The following is a 16,484-nucleotide window of genomic DNA, read 5'->3' on the forward strand; positions in this document are numbered from 1 at the left end:
TGGCAGTCTTTTTCAGCAGGGAAAGTGAACAATGGGGATTTAAGATTATGAGAAAGTCTACCTTGATTTTATGTGAAGTTCTCACAGCTAAGAATAAGACATTATAAAACGTTTCAACTAATATGAAAATTTGTATGATAACATATTGTGTTCTCTTTAACAATTTTCCATTATCAAGGCATCTTACAACTTTTTGAACCACTGCTTTTATTTTAATTCTAAGGTTAGTGGATTCGAAGATGAATGACCAAATATATTTCAGCCTAATATATTTCTTTATATATAAAATTATCGTCGTCAAATCTTCAGTATTCCTGTTGACTGCAGTACCCCCATTTGTGGTCACTATCATAATTAAACGTGGTTGAGCACCATGAAGATTCTTTTCCCTCTGAAATGCAGTTATTGTGGGTTTTGCCATTGTAGATGAAAGGGAAATGGCAGCAGATACCATATCCATTGCCACCGTAAGATCTCTTTTTGCAAGGCTCTGAAAACAGAAAGACAAAGAAGTGATTTAACAAGAACCCTATTTTTTCTGAGTAGCAAATTGCAAATTTCCGAAATGCTTTGTGGGCTTCAATCCCTTTTTACTAGAAACGACGATTCTGTTAAGACTTCTGCTATCTTACTACCTTGCATGCTTTCTTGCAAATTTGAATCGTGTGTATGTAAAGGCTAACCAAGTCAGATAGCTCACTTGTCGACAATCAGCGGCATTAACCCCTTGCAGCGGCATTAACCCCTTGTTATTTGTCAGATCTTGTGGGAGTTGGGGGCATTAAGCATGCTCCTGGCTCAGGGGAAAGTATGATATATTTATTATTATAAAAATGTAACTATTACAAGCATTTAAAATTTCAAGAACTAACCAGCGGAACAATGACCAACGTCAACAGTTCCATCATGATAATTAACTTCACAAGATGCCACGTTGTTCTCATAATCACTTTCAGCTACCAGCCTTGTAGGGTTTAGGTGAACCAGTAGCGTATAGTTTCCTTCCTCAATTTCAGTGACGTCAACCCATTGACAATCAATGTCATTTGAGTAATTGTCAGCACAACCAACTGATATCCCTTGGTCACCTTTATCGGTACAGTTGTACATCTTCCTGACACCACTGTCACATTCTGAGTCTTCGAGACAGAAACTTGCTTTATGTCCCTCGGCTACTTTCCGGCCATGGAAATCTGAGAATGACCAAAAGCTATTAGTGAAGAGGAAGTTAGCAACTAAATTTAAAAACTGTTCCCTTATGAAATGAATATCGCATGAATATGTGCTACCAATGGCAAATTGTAGCCATAGGTAAGCAAAAGTTATACTCATTTAGTGTCCCTCTGTAATAAAAATACCTAAAGCGGACTGATATCACGTAGATAAGCAAACAAGAGACAAGATCAGGATCATATTAGCATAGGTTGTCTTAAAAGGCTAAAGAGTGAGCTCTGTGAATAAAAGAAGTAACCATAACCAAATATTCCCTTGAAGTACCATCCTACTTGAAGAAAAGGTTCCATATTTTGTTCAGAAAACTACGAAACAAATGCACCTGACGGTTGGCTTTCAAATGTAACTTATTCTGTTCAAATCAATGAGTTGATATTTCTGAAATTGATAATCAACCTTTCTACTATCTCCTAAAAAGGCTTCAGCTTCCCTTCGTTTTTCTTTCGTCTCTGGAACTCCACATAGAAGACAAGAGATGGAAGCAGAACGGCCTCCATCATCAAGCAATTTATCAAAGAAAGTGTAATCAGACGAATGAATTCAGCAGGGTACGTTATTTCCGCGTGACCTAATCAAAAGTAGATATTGGTAAACAGCAATTTTATTAAAAAAGAAAAATTACCAATGACGTCATAACGAGCGAAATATTCCATGGAATGAAAATGCTTATGACACTGGTGCCACTCCCATTCATCTTTATGTCTATTGGGACGAAAAGCTGCCGTGCCTCTGTTTTCAATCAGAGACGTAAAAACCATAAGCTTTCTGTTGTAGGACTTTGGATTGGTATAGGCATCATAGGCGTACGCTGATCTTGACAAACAGTTTTCGGATCGCGAGCAGGACAGTTGTCGAAGATTCCAGCTATTGATCTTTACGCTTGATTTCATTGCAGCCACGTCTATGAGAATATCTGGTGCATCTTAAAAGAGAAACAAGATACAGTTTAGCTACAATTTGCAGAAATTATGATTTTTTTTATTCATAAAAGATGGCATTTCCATCCATATTCAAGAGCGTGTTGATCGAGCATTAACAATCTTCCCCCTTAGAAGCAGGGGAACCAAAAGAAAGCAACTTTTGGAAGCGATCTGTTATTTCCAAGATGCTACTAAAGAAATAATAGAGAACTATTCACAAATTTCAGAAAGGGACTGATGACCCCAAGGTCCTTCTAATCTCTTCCGACACCACCCCAGTCACTGTGCTTGCTACAAAAAGCATTTTCACGATGGTAATTTTTTCCATTTAAACAAGACAGCTCATGCATTTCAAAGCAAAAGAAAACCCAAATGAGCTAAGAGCCTGAATATTCATTTACAAAGGAAACAAGTCACACAAAAACGTTACTAAGAAGGAATTAGACGATTGAGGCTAAAAGAAAATTTCACAGAAAACTTTTCATCTTCATCCTTTTAGGTTGACTGCTCTTTACCTTGAAAATAAGAAATCCCCTCTCCCCAAATAAAGCTTCAAATTCGATCATGTGTATTTTCAATTTATTTCTAGAGCAGTTCATTCCCGCATCTAAAAGCTGGGTCTGGTGTAAGAATTAATGGAAGTTAATGGGATCAAACTCACAGTTTGCACACTTAACGCTGGCCATGTCGTAATATCGACAAGATCCTTGAAACCATGGACGATGATCACAGTCGAGGATCGATGCCTCGTTTCCAGAACAGCGTGGCTCGTAAATCCCTATTGTACCAATACCTTCGAAGACAGAAAAGATGCAATGAATCAGAATACAAACTAATCAAGGGACGCGGGTTATGTTTTGGAGTAGGGGGGGGGGGGGGGGGGCGACGTTCTCTAGAAAACTTGGCGAACTTTTATGATAGATTCTCATAATATCTTTGATGCCACAACCTTGATACTATACTTCAGCAAAAAGGGAGGGCTACAGGCACGGCTCTGGTGTCTACAACAGCTCAACCAACATGCTCAGTGTTATCAAAAACTTAAAAACTTAACGGTCAAAAAACTTAAAAGGGTTTGCCCGGTTGTGGTTCTGATATTTTGACTTAAGAATTGTTTAAAATTACCGTAGAAAGATTATAATTATTAGAGGGGCACATTGTAGCAAAAGGAATTGCTCATTGGAAACAAAGTAAACAGCTTTGGAGGGGCACAAGTCCTCCAAGAACAATATTAATTACGTCCCCCACTGTCAAAGCAGCCATTTTTCTCCTTTTGACCTTTTCAAAAAGAAGATTTGAAATACAAACTATAAATTCTTGGGCTTGCTGCAGAGTTGACCAGTCTTTACTATTCCATACTCATGATCGGTTTAGCAATTCGCAATAGGGATTTGATTGAAGAATAAGAGACTTTCCCGTAACGTTGTTCTTGTTTTGTGACATGATGTAGAAAAAAGAGGCCTTGAGTGGACCTCAACAATAATTCCTTTTTGTCTTCTACTTTCGTTTGTTGAAACGTAAATTTGATACCGTATTCCCAAGACGAAAATGCTTTGCCCAGGAATCCAAGTCCAAGTTCTCTGCAGACGACTTCTCCATCTTGTTCTGAGAACTGTACGCCACAAACTGAATACCACGTGCTGTCACGATAAACTTGAACACGTCCCTCGAAACGCGTCTTACCTCCAACCAGCCTGACCTGAAAGAAAAATGATGCCGCATAGAAATTTAAAATAGCTTAAAGGCAATCTGTCACGACGTTGATTGATTATAAGAACAAAGGGTTTTTTTATTGTTTCCAGTCCACCTTTAATTTATCGCATTGTAAAAAATATGGCAGAGCGCTGGAATTGTGTTTAGGCTCTTGTTCCAGCTATTGTTCTCGTTAACCAATCCACAACGAGACAGATTGCCTTTAAAAACAGTTTGCCGATTGTCTTTCACTTTTCGGACATTTCTGGTAACTATATTATCTGTAGAGTACGGGACGAAAAGTGTGAATAATGCAAGGCATAATTTTCTGCTCTACGTGCAATCAGTTCCGGCGTCAAGGGGTGGTATGGGGGGGGGGGGGTAATTACCTCCCCACTTTTCTGAAAGGATAGTCTATATATTTCTTCTAAACATGGATTAAAAAGCACTGGGTAGGGGTAGATCAAATTTCCCAAGGAAAGGGACGAATCACTGGAACGAGGCAAAAGGGGCGTGGTCACACTGGCCACGCCCACTAACCTCCCACTCTATAATAGCTGGCGCCGCCACTGCGTGCAATATTGAAATGTTGAAATAGTATACGCTCATTTTTACAGTTTGTCTGTCAAAAGATTCGACATATCAGATCAAAATGTAATCATTTGGTCGAGCATTCAAAATAATTCTGAATGATTGGTTCAAATAAAACATCTGCAAACCAAAAGTGATTATATTTGATTCAGTTTATGCGCTAATCAACTAAACTTCAAGAAACCAGACCTTATGGAACTGTGGTAGTGGGGCATTGCAAACAACACCGGCATCTTTGAAGTGATCACATCTTTCGGCGGGGTTTTGATAAGGGCATGATAGAAGATCTCTTTCAGTACCTTTGCAATCGAAGTCACTCAAAGTTATCTACAATGATGATGCAGAAACATTAAATGATTATATCTGTGTATGTGTATATGGAAGGGAAAAGGGAAGGGGTATACCTCAGCTCCTGTAAGGTGATTGTTTTGTAGAACAAATAAAAAGTAATACAATGCCTGCCAAAAGTCTTGGAACACTTGCTATAATTTACGTTGTGCACGAGCTGCAACATCCAGGGGCGAAACTACTGGGGGGGTATGGGGGGGTGCTGCACCCCCCCAACCTTCAAAAAAGCAGATTTTGTCGGGCAAATTTATGGCTGCCAGTGTATCTGTCGGGCAAATCTGGAAATTTTCTTTAGGTCGCACTTTTATGGCTACTTTTTGCCCTAGCTTGGTTTTTTAATTCATGGTATTTTCCCCCATCTTTTTTTCAATCTCCTCCCAGTTAAAAAAACAAAACAGAAACGAGGCTAGGAACAGCAACATATATACATTTCTGTCTTTCGTCCACCGATCAGCGCTTTCGTCTCGAGCTCGATGCGCGCATGTTTATCTTCGCCTCGAGATGAAGTCTAAGTATTGATCGACAGCGAAAGTATGGATTGAAAGTAAAGTGTGTTTGATGCAAGAAGGAAATGAACACTGTGCATACCCCTCCCCCTACTTTTTGCAAAACAAGAGAGCTTTTTCAAAATCTTTTGTTGTGATTTCTAAATTTTCCTTTGACAAGCCCCCGCCCCCCCCTTTCCATTCTGCCTCGGAGCCCATGGAACACTGACAGTTTTAGAAGCATCATAAATCAAAGCATGAAGGATATACCATCTCGGAATACGTTGTTGAGAAAAATCAAATGTTGAGAAAAACAAGTAACAGAAAGTTTCAATCAGTTCAAGCGGCAAATAATATAAAATTTATCAAGAAATTGTAGTTAAGATATGAATTGCATAAAACTTTCGAGTTTATTCTATTTCTGAACATTATCCATGATTACGAAAACACAAAAATTGAGCTTTAATGATAGGTGTACCTGTAAAATACATCCAATAAAAAACTTTCCTTTGCTTGAGGGATTTTGTTATGGTGAATTTAGAGATACGTACTTTGTGCTTGGGTGTCTAAAAATGTTGAAATTGCTTCCGGAGCAACCGAAAATTGAAAATGAAACTCAGAAAATGCAACTGAAGCTCCTTTTTGTTGAAACATTGTAGTCTGCGTAGCTGTTTCTAAATTCCGAAATTTCCTAGCTGTGTTTTGGTGTCCCACTTTGATAAAATTGAGACCCTACTTCAATCCCCTTTTTTGAATTGCTCTCTTAATAGCTAGGTGATTTAGAAAGTGGACTTTTTTCTTTTATAGAAAAAACAGGCCTTAAAAATGCTTGCTTTTCGGAAACAAATGTTTATAGCCAGCACCAGAAAAACTAGAGGCATATTTCTTGACTTTAAACAAACAGCCTGAGTCTAAAGACCCTCTCTCGGGCTTCCCGATGATTTCAGCACTTGAGGCGATGTGCTCTAAAAATGAAGTTCATGTATGACACGCCCTTTCATCAAGCATGCCACGCCCTTTCGTCGGGCATCTAAGCTTCATACCCCCCTAATGAAAATAGTGAAGTTTCGCCCCTGGCAACATCCCCTCCCCCCCTTGTACAATGTTGTGCCACGGAAATATGAATAATCCTACATGTACAAGTGATACATTTTTACATAGCTATGGTTTTCAGCTAGCGAATCAATGGGACACGCGAATTCACAGAAATCTCAAGGTGTTCCAAGGACATTTGGCAGGCATTGTAAGTGAAATTATAGTCTTTGGGGCGAAGAAGGCTAGCCATTGGGTGCGGGCGAGCCATCTTTGTGAAAAACAGTACTACATATGGCGATGAAGTATTGACATGCAAATTTTCATCTGTAAGCATCGAGGTTACAGACCAAAGGCAACTAGATATCTCGGAAAACGTGACAATAAGAAATCAAGTATACAATCGAACTCTTGTTGAAATTGCCTACACAGTCCTTAGTAGTGAATAACAGAACAGTGACTTAAATCTATTCTCGTTGCGAAAATGGGCAAAATACACTGGTATGTTAAACAAAGCAAGCCAATTATATAGCATAGCTGTAGACTTTTCTTGCAGTCATAGAAAAATGAAAAACAGCTTTTTGTAGTCACAAATAGGTATATGAAATATTGATTATTCGGTATAGCTATCACTTAATCACGAAAGTCCTTTAGGAATTACAAATATACACACAGAGATAAAGCAAGAAAATAATTCAATACCGGCACTGTACCAAGGCCATACTCCCCCCACCGAACAGCCTTTCTGGCTGTTCCGAATCCTAGCTGTTTGCAAACAACATTGGCATCATTTAGATCCCATGAGTCGTGGCATATAGTCGACCAGCTGCCGTTTTTGAACACTTCTACTCTGCCCTCTGAGTTACGCTGACCACCACGAAGGCGCATTCTCTGCTTCTAGAACAAGAGGGAAAGAGGTTGTCACAAACATCAAGATAAACTTGAGAAATGTCGAGACGAGAACCAACTGAATGGGTTCACAAATGGTAAAAAAGAAGATTTGGCACGTACTGCTTTCTCGTCAATGGTGACACCACAATGGAGGACAACTGATTTCTTGCAGCCATGATGTTTTCGAAATCCAGCATGTTGACAAGATAGAAGATTCAACTCAGATCCAATGCAAGACACATCTCTCATTATATGGTAAGGGGGCCTTTCGTAAACCATTGCAGGCTTACTTTCCTGCAATGAAAAATAGTTTCTCGATGTGTGATTGACTGGAGAAGAGGAATGGAAGGCAACAACCAAGGCTTTTATGCACTCTTAAGCCTGAATGTCTCCATTACTTTCAACAATTCTTTATGTTAAAGTCCCTGTGCTCCCTGTTATAAATTGTAGTCTCGCAAATTTTGAGGCTCCCGTACCGTATCTGAGAGCAACTGCTAACAAAGTGGCGTATCTCACAGAGATGAGCTGTTTTCATCTTAAGTATACTTGAATTACTATTCAAGTCATTCAAGGGGCGCACACATGCGGATGTGAGATGTCGTGTCCCCATAGTTCACCTCAGACTGGCCATTATAAAACAGTTCGATCCAAAGATTAATTTTAATAAGTAACCTCTTAATCCCAGTAGTAATTAAGAATTAAGAATTAAGAATTAAGAATTAAGAATTAAGAATTAAGAATTAAGAATTAAGAATTAAGAAAGAGAGAGAGAGAGAGAGAGAGAGAGAGAGAGAGAGAGAGAGAGAGAGAGAGAGAGAGAGAGAGAGAGAGAGAGAGAGAGAGAGAGAGAGAGAGAGAGAGAGAGAGAGAGAGAGAGAGAGAGAGAGAGAGAGAGAGAGAGAGAGAGAGAGAGAGCAGTTACACGTCAGTTTTAAACATCCAAGCTTGCAGTCACAAACCTTTCCACTCGCGCCTCAAGAAAATTTCGCTTCAAATGCTACGCCCGTAAGTTACTTTTATTGCTACCTCGATCATCACCACCTATTTCATGAGTTTTGCACAGGGGCGGACTGGCTGGTCGGGCTATTCGGGCGATCGCCCGAAGGTCCGGTCGGTTAAAGGGCCGGTTGATAAAAGTGCAAAAAAATATATTAGCTTAAAAAGAGAATGCGAGGCAAAAAAGTATACCCACGCGTTAATCTGTTTGCCTTGAATTTTCAGAGACTTTGTAGGAAAGAGTAAATATACACGCGAGTACTCCAAAACCATCAAAAATATGAATTCATTAGTGTCACCGCAGCCCAAACACACTTCTTCAGGGAACATGTTATTGATATTTTGTTATATTTTCTCTTGACGGTATTTCCTTTTTGGCGACATACTATACTGTAAAATCCCTGTTTCAATGCGGTACATAAAGCGCAGGCAAAACGAATGGACATTTGCACTGGTCACACATTGGACATTGCTCACTTGTTCAGAGTATGGACATCAAGAAAATATTGGTTATGGCAAAACGACTGAACATTGTCCAGTGAACTTTTTCTCTTTTGAAGAATGCGGGTTGAAAAACAGGCAACAAGGCATCTCTTTACCTTTGAAAATACACTTTTCATAGCCCTAACCGTGTTATCGTACGAATTAAAGTGTATTATTGAAAAGTGGCTAGGACTGCTAGGTTCATCAAAATCACCGTCCTCGTGCTCTCTGGCATCGCTTTCCTTATCGTAACTAAAGCTAATCTGATCAGAAGACTCATCGTTATTAATGAAATGCCTTTTTCTACTATTGGTCGAATTGAATTTTTACTTTGTTTCCATTTTGTTCGCGGTGTTGACTAGGAAAGTCTGTTGAAGATTTGAATATGGGAAATCCAAACCATTAATCGATTGCGCGTGCGCGAACTGGACAATGTTCAGTAGAGTGGCAAAACGACTGAACAATTTCTGTATAACATCAGTGAACAAAAGAAATTCAATCCTGTCCACTGAACATTTTTGGCTGCCTTCAAAATCGACTGAACAACATTCAACATCGCTGAACAAGACTGGACAAGGTGGCAAAACGACGCAACATTTACGCTGGACATTTGTCCAGTCCATGTTCAGTGATAATGTCCAGTCGTTTTGCCGGGGCTTAAGATTTTAACCTGCTCCGATGCTTGAAGCTGGTCATGTTTTTCCCTAAGCACAAGCTATTGCTAAATGTTATAAATTTAAAAGTCCAAAAATTAGAGTTCACTAAGCGATTTGCTCTGTGATGTGAAGTAATGAAGAGGACATACGTAGAACTAGGGAAGAGCAAGAAGACTTCAATCAAAGGTGGTGCACAGAAATTTCGTGAGGAAAAGCTGCTTTTATCAAGCAAAACAGGGGTATGGTGCTACACGATAAAATTTCAACAGGGGTGCCCATGTTTTCTTTTTGGGGTCAGAAATAGACAAATCGATATTTTTGGGCCACTGAAAATCGTTGTGGTTTTCCGGAGGAATAGAAAATTATTTGTCACAAGTTGAGTGTGAAGCTTTTTCACTTTAAATATATAAAGAACAGATTACGTGGTAATTTTTCGCAGCCAAACCTAGAGTCCTTTATGTTAATGTTCTTAGAAAAACACCTGTTAGATGACATCTAGAACGATCACATTATCAACAAATAGGTTGCTGTATTTAGAAGGAAAGTCAAACCAATGAGTTAAAATTTTTGTTTATTTATTATTTAGTCAGCAAATGACTTATTGAACATGTTCTGTTAACCAGCATTCATCCATGCACAAAATTACTGAATTTAATAACTTGTTTTCCTTACAGACTAACATTTACTTGCATTTTCCGAAGAGTTTTTTATTTGCTATTTTTGTGGGCCGGTTTGATCAAAATTTGCCCGGGCCAAAAAAATTAGCCAGTCCGCCCCTGGTTTTGCACATGAAAAAGTGGAGGGTCTTTTAACTTTTTGCTCTGAATAACTGCTACACAAACTGGCCCAACACAAACTGCAACACAAACTGGCCCAAAAGAATATCCTACAATCTTCATCTGAAGAGCGCAACAGAAAAGGTTAATTTTTAAAGGGTGTGCACACAAAAGTCCGCAGACGAGTTTCCGGCCCCTGTCTCTTCACTTTCACTAGTTTTGGCCGATCCAACAATCTAACAACTGGTTAAATTCAACTGTTTTTTTCCTAGTTCACGTTTACAAAGGTCGCACAAATTCGAGAAAATTGATATCAACCTCTACATACACCCTCCTTAAAGCTCCATTTGATTGTGCCCCCCCCACCTCCTCGGGTAACGGAGCATCAGAATTTTAAAAAAGCTGAAGACAGAAAAGGTGACGGAGGTGAAGATGATCAAATTTCACTTCTTCTACTTACCTTTGAATAAGAATAGCCCAGGTGTCCACAGGCAACATGGGAATTCGCTTCAGTCCAGCCATCTGCGCAAACCTGTTGCCACCGTTGTTTAATCTTTATTTCCAGAACTCCTTTAGGTGTGGCTTTCTCTTGGCCAGATACGACATCTCTTAATCTCACATCAATGTGTTTGACCTACATTGTAAGCGTTTAGTGTAGTGGAGCAAAACAAGCGGGAACATCGAGCTTCACAAAAACGACTACTTTTATAGAACGGTCCACCTTTGAAAACTACCAATCATAAAGAAATGAATGAATGCATAAATTCATAAGTCAATCATTACTCTTAAAGACGAGCCTTACTTATCACAAGTGACATTGTTACCCTTTCTGTTTGTATACACTTTAGACCCCATTATTCCCCATTACTTTGCCGATTGCCCTTATTCAAATGAAGATGTCCTTGGATCATCAGTTTTTAGAACTTGTTACATCAGTCTTAAAAAATTTGCAGTTTGTTACTTTACTTTTTCTTAAGTGACATGTTACTATTTGATACTAAACATCCTGATCTTATTCCGATCTTTGCCGCAGGCAATTTTGGGATAAAAATTGGTAACGACGTCAACATTATGAATCATTCAATGTTAACAGTGGCGTACCCAAGGGGGGGGAATAGGGGGGTCCGGACCCCCCACTTTTCTAAAGTATGGTTCTCGAGATTTGTCCAAAAACGATGTAAAACCCATGGGGGGGAGGGGGTAGTATACTGTATGCTTGTGTCAATAACAATTGTAAAATACTATTTACCGTAGCTAAAATAAATCAAACAATGTGGAAAAATTTTGCAAAAAGGGCGTTTCCCCGTATTTGCGAGTGTTTGAAGGGCGTGGTCCAAAAAATTTTTCTCCAGACCCCCCAATACTACAGCCCTGGGTACGCCAATGATTGCTAACATGAAACAAATTATCAAGAATAGTGTTAACAATAACCAAACTTTGGCATACCAATGCACTAGCATTTGACAGGCGCGGCTCCAAAACTGCTTCCTCTCTATGGTTTAAGCAAGACACCCAGACTTCATTTCCATGCTTGCAAAGGATATGAATCTTTCTGTAATCCATATCAGCTACTTCACAGTGTGATATATGTCTCTCGGTTCCCTGACACAAGAAATGTTTCCGTGTGAAGCCTGCATCCAGTGCGTACAAGGGTATGCTATAAAAAGCACGACAACGGCGTAAAGACGAAGTTTCTAAATAGCATTTGCAATAAAAGGTTAAGATGCTATGGTAACGGGAAAAGCGAACAACAAAAGTGAGCTATGTAAAATGCCCTGCATTTGAACTTTAATTCAAATACCACGCAGCGTTGAGAAAAGCGGGGGTCTAAAATAAGTGAGGGGGGCTAAACCCTATAAAAAGAGGCTTTACTGGTATATAATAATAATAATAATAATAAATAATTTGTTTAAAGTTGGCGTACTAAATGAATGGCTGATAGCTATAAAGAAGCTAATTAAGGCCAACTATCTATAAAGAGTTAGTATGAAATAAAAATATATGATACAATATTAAAAAGGTTTAAGGTATAATGTTCTAAATAAAACCTAACCCAGCAATAAATTTTTTACACAATCTACAGTCGCATTCTATAGGGTGTGCTCTTAATTCTTTTTTAAATGTTGCCAATGATTGGGACTCTCTTATACTGTGAGGTAGTGTTTGCCACAGTTTTTGACCTAAATATCTCACAGTTTCTATACCATAAGAAGTTGTCCTGGCTTTTGGAATGCAAAGATTATTTTTAGTTCGCAAATCATAATGTACATTTCTTGTTTCAAAAATCTCACTCATGAAACTAGGGTTCAGGTTATGTTTGGTTTTGTATATTTCTATCATCAAGTACTGTAGATTGCGTTGGTGAATTGATACTGCATTATCCAAAGTCAGCAATGCTTCGTAGTCAGCATGACTGTCTTTATAAACAATTCTGAGTGCTCTTTCGTGGATTTTATTTACTTTAGCATTCAGACATCTGTCATGGAACATCCAAATTAGGGGGCAGTAACTAAACTGAGCTTTTATGAAGCTGTTCATTAGGAGACGCAGTTTATCAGAACCCATAAATGGCGAAACTCTAGCAAGAGCATGCAGTTTTTGGCTGGCTCTTTTGCATAAATTTGAGACGTGACTTTTGAAATTAAGATTTTTATCTATTATCACCCCTAGCAGTTTTTCTTCAGAGCTTTCTTCAACAATGGCCTCACCGATTTTGATCTTAAAGTCATCTTGATTTGTTCCAAAAGTAAGAAGATGACATTTCCCTGCATTCAATTTCATAAAGTTTTCTGGAAACCATTTTGATAAAATAGGAGCATCAGTTTCTAGCCGTTCTAAAACTTTATCTAATTGACAGTCAGCTGCAAAAATCGTAGGATCATCAGCAAAGTTACATACTGCACTATCAGTTACCATTAAGAATAAATCATTAATATATAAATTAAAGAGAAGAGGCCCAAGGACTGATCCTTGTGGTACACCTGCAAAGGTTTCTCGCCAAGTGCTGAATGAACCATTTAATTTTACCCTTTGTCTTCTACCGGACAGGTAATTATAAATCAATAATTGAGCATCTTTACAAAAACCATAGGCATTTAATTTCGCAATTAATAGCTCATGGTCTATGCAATCAAACGCTTTTGAGAGATCCATTAGCAAGGCACCAACCACCCCTTTTTTATCTAGGGAATTCTTGCAGATATCCATTAATCTCAACAGCGCATGCTGTGTGTTGAAACCTTTCCGAAAACCACATAAGTAGGGAGTTTATTACTTGATAATTGGCAGTTTTTGCAAATGGTGGGTGGGGGGGGGGGGGCTAAAATTGATTAGTTTTATGGTGTTTCAAAAGGACGAGAAATTATGAAGACATGAAGTGCCGAGATCTAAGGGCTGCGGGGTTTATTTTCACAAGGTAGAGAGTATGCTTCTATAGTCTGAGGTGTATAAACATGCAATATGAAAGTTTTGAAGTAGAAACTAAGTATTCTAGTTCTATCGAAATTGCTTGAAAACAGAGTTTTTCGGGCTTCAAACTCGTAGGTACAATGCAGGGATTAATTTAATGGTTTTTTGAACGAGCACAAGTCCGTAATTTCGTTTATAACCCTACATAATATACAGAGAATTTGCATAAACATCTATTAAACTGCCTAACCGAAAAGTTTAAGTCATCAAAGTAAAGGCCACTGATCATTTTATTCCTTCAAATGACCGTCAAATGAATGTTTATGAAACCGTGAAAATTGCACGGTCAACAAAATTTTGACTTTCAAATTTTTCAAATCTGATGATTTTATCAGAAAGAGCTTGCAAAACTGAGTAAAAAAACTTAAACATCATTGTTCCCTGGCGCAATTTGACGTGCTGAGTAGAATAAGATGCAACTCCAACTTTGAAACATCACAGAAAGCTATTTTTAGACTTCAGTACTTGTGCCCAAGCTGCTGTTGGGCATCGCAGTGTAGCCTTACAACTATGCACGATGTTCAACTGAAATTTTGTTTTTGAATGACAGTTTGTATACACTCTTTTTTATAAGAACCAGTATATGTAAATTCAGGCTGACTGTTCTTTTTTCTCTCGAAAATCTGAGGCTGGATTTTTCTTAAATTGTTTTTATATTAATAGGGTGTAAGCAGTGTAATTACTAGCTTTTTCGCTCTGGGGAGGTGTTCAGGTTTCGTTTGCCAACAAAGTGGGTGAAACAACCTTCATTTGCCGACAAGTTTGAATATTCGCCGAAAAAGCACCCACACAATGACCAAAAATCCTCATTTTTGAGATAAAACGTTGTTCCAAATTGTATTTTGCAGAAGCTCAGTCTCAGCTTGTTCTGAATTTGTTCTTAAATTTTGACCGATTTGAGGCTCGTTCACAAGGTTATGAATGAGAAAGAGCCTGTGCGTCTTTGGCCTGATTTCACACATCTATAGGTATTCTAGAAGATATTCTAAAACATGTTTTGTGATCCAGAATAAATATTCTAAAAATAAACGTTTGTGACGTCATCACTTTATAACTCTTTCGTGTATGCACTAGAAATTTAACTGCCGTACGCAGTCGCAGTTTTAGGTGGGAGAGGGGGTGGTCAAGGGGGCACAAGCTTTAGTCGAACTTAATTGCTACATACAAATTTCGAGACATGTTTTATTTGATGCAAGTTGATAAATTAGACCAAAAATTAACTGTTTTGTACTAATTGTTTATCTTCTGAAATATATTGTATATGTTCTGAAACGTAATTTTTAATTTCATAGAAAAATCCTAAATTTCATCCATTTGCTGTGTTGTTTAAGATGTGTGCAGGGGACTTTAAGAAAACCGATGCCCCTTTCCCTTGTCCCGAAATTCGTCCAGATATTAGTTTGCAAATGTCCAAATAAATGCATTGTATTGTATTGTATTGTATTGTATTGTATTGTATTGTATTGTATTGTATTGTATTGTATTGTATTGTAATGCATTGTATTGTATTGTATTGTAGATTATTTAATGTTAGTTTCTACAATAGTGAATATTCACTAACTAAGACTAACATGAAGCAATTTCAAGGATTGCATAAGACAGTTCATTTACTGCAAAATGAGCATGCGCACTTGTTTTCAAGGAACCAAGTTTTGATCAAATTCTTAAATTGTCTAGTATTTTGTGCTGTCTTTATTGATTCTGGGAGTGAAATCAGATTTTAGGCCGTTGAAAACTTAATGATCTGATACCATTATTGGTAGTTCTGGCTTTTGGAATGTCAAGGGGGTTTTTGAGTCGAAGGTTATGACCTGTTGTTTTGGGTACAAAATAGTATTTCATGAAAACAGGATTAAGGTTGTTAAGTGTGAAAAGATTTCAAGTAACAAATGATTAATGAGCACAATGTCATATAGAACATAAGCAAATTTTTAAAGCACTGAGAATCCTTATTGAATTAAAATCAAAATCAGTTTTATTAAACTTGATAGAATGTCCTAACACTCACTTCGACGGTCTTTTACCCACGTCAGCAAACCCAAGTTGCTTACAAACGACGATATCATTCCTGTAGTCCCACTCTGCATTACTGATTTTGAACCATGTTCCACCTTTCAGTATTTCTACGTAACCTTGATGCAAACCATAATTACCGTCAGCAAAACGAATGCTGTTTTCTTGTGTTATTGATTCACTCGAACAGCAGACGAGCAGGATTTTCAACAACACAGAGAGCTTCAGGAATCGCAACATTGCTCCTACAGTGCCGTAGGCCAACTAGACTGTCGAGTACAGCGTGCGAAAGTCAATGCTCTCTTATAATGTTAAGGTATTGTTTTCGTTGAGGGGAACTGACACATTTTGTATGACGCATGAAATTTTTTAGACACGCCAATATTGCTTTTGCCTTTGGGGTACTGACCACAGTCGTGACTTCTATGATCCGACAACAAGTCTTAAATGGGCGTTCACTTTACAAAATCGGGTTTTATTGTATGGTATCATAACCTACAAATCATATTGTTAATTGAATGTTAATCTATAAAGTAAGAAAGAGAATGTCTATCATTGATCGAAAAAACAACAAATTAAATCCTTTAGCGGAAGTGAAAAGCTTGTGGTAAACTCTTTCAAGGCTTTTACCGCGAGGAGATCAATCATAGCTTTTCAACGATGTAGGACTAAGAACAAGGCTTTCAAATAAAATGTAACTTTTATAATACAAGACTTTCTTTGTTTTTTCGATAGGGTTATCACAATGCACTTTCAGATAAAGACCTTTGGTGCTCTGTCTTTCACTGCCTATAGATAGAATATTATAGTATATTCAGGCTCAGAACCATCCAATTTTAAGAATGTTTTATAAGAGTATTGCTCAGCTTCAGCTCGTATACTCGTATACTCGTATCTTAT

General features: G+C 38.1%; 1 protein-coding gene across 1 annotated transcript; it reads right to left on the reverse strand.

Moving 5' to 3' along the window:
• Positions 1 to 118: 118 nt before the first annotated feature.
• Positions 119 to 16,007, reverse strand: LOC135685090 (lysyl oxidase homolog 2B). The gene is made up of 11 exons (XM_065200898.2): positions 15,580 to 16,007; positions 11,550 to 11,760; positions 10,564 to 10,737; positions 7,313 to 7,486; positions 7,004 to 7,198; positions 4,626 to 4,763; positions 3,684 to 3,852; positions 2,815 to 2,946; positions 1,856 to 2,155; positions 873 to 1,193; positions 119 to 490 (listed from the first exon to the last, which is right to left on the reverse strand). Exons 1-11 carry the CDS (start codon positions 15,822 to 15,824, stop codon positions 306 to 308), a joined length of 2,244 nt encoding a protein of 747 aa, XP_065056970.2. The 5' UTR covers positions 15,825 to 16,007; the 3' UTR covers positions 119 to 305.
• Between the last annotated feature and the right edge of the window lie 477 nt (positions 16,008 to 16,484).

This window comes from Rhopilema esculentum, chromosome 10, assembly GCF_057945365.1.
Source record: "Rhopilema esculentum isolate cy_ngs chromosome 10, ASM5794536v1, whole genome shotgun sequence".
NCBI classification, from domain to species: Eukaryota; Metazoa; Cnidaria; class Scyphozoa; order Rhizostomeae; family Rhizostomatidae; genus Rhopilema; species Rhopilema esculentum.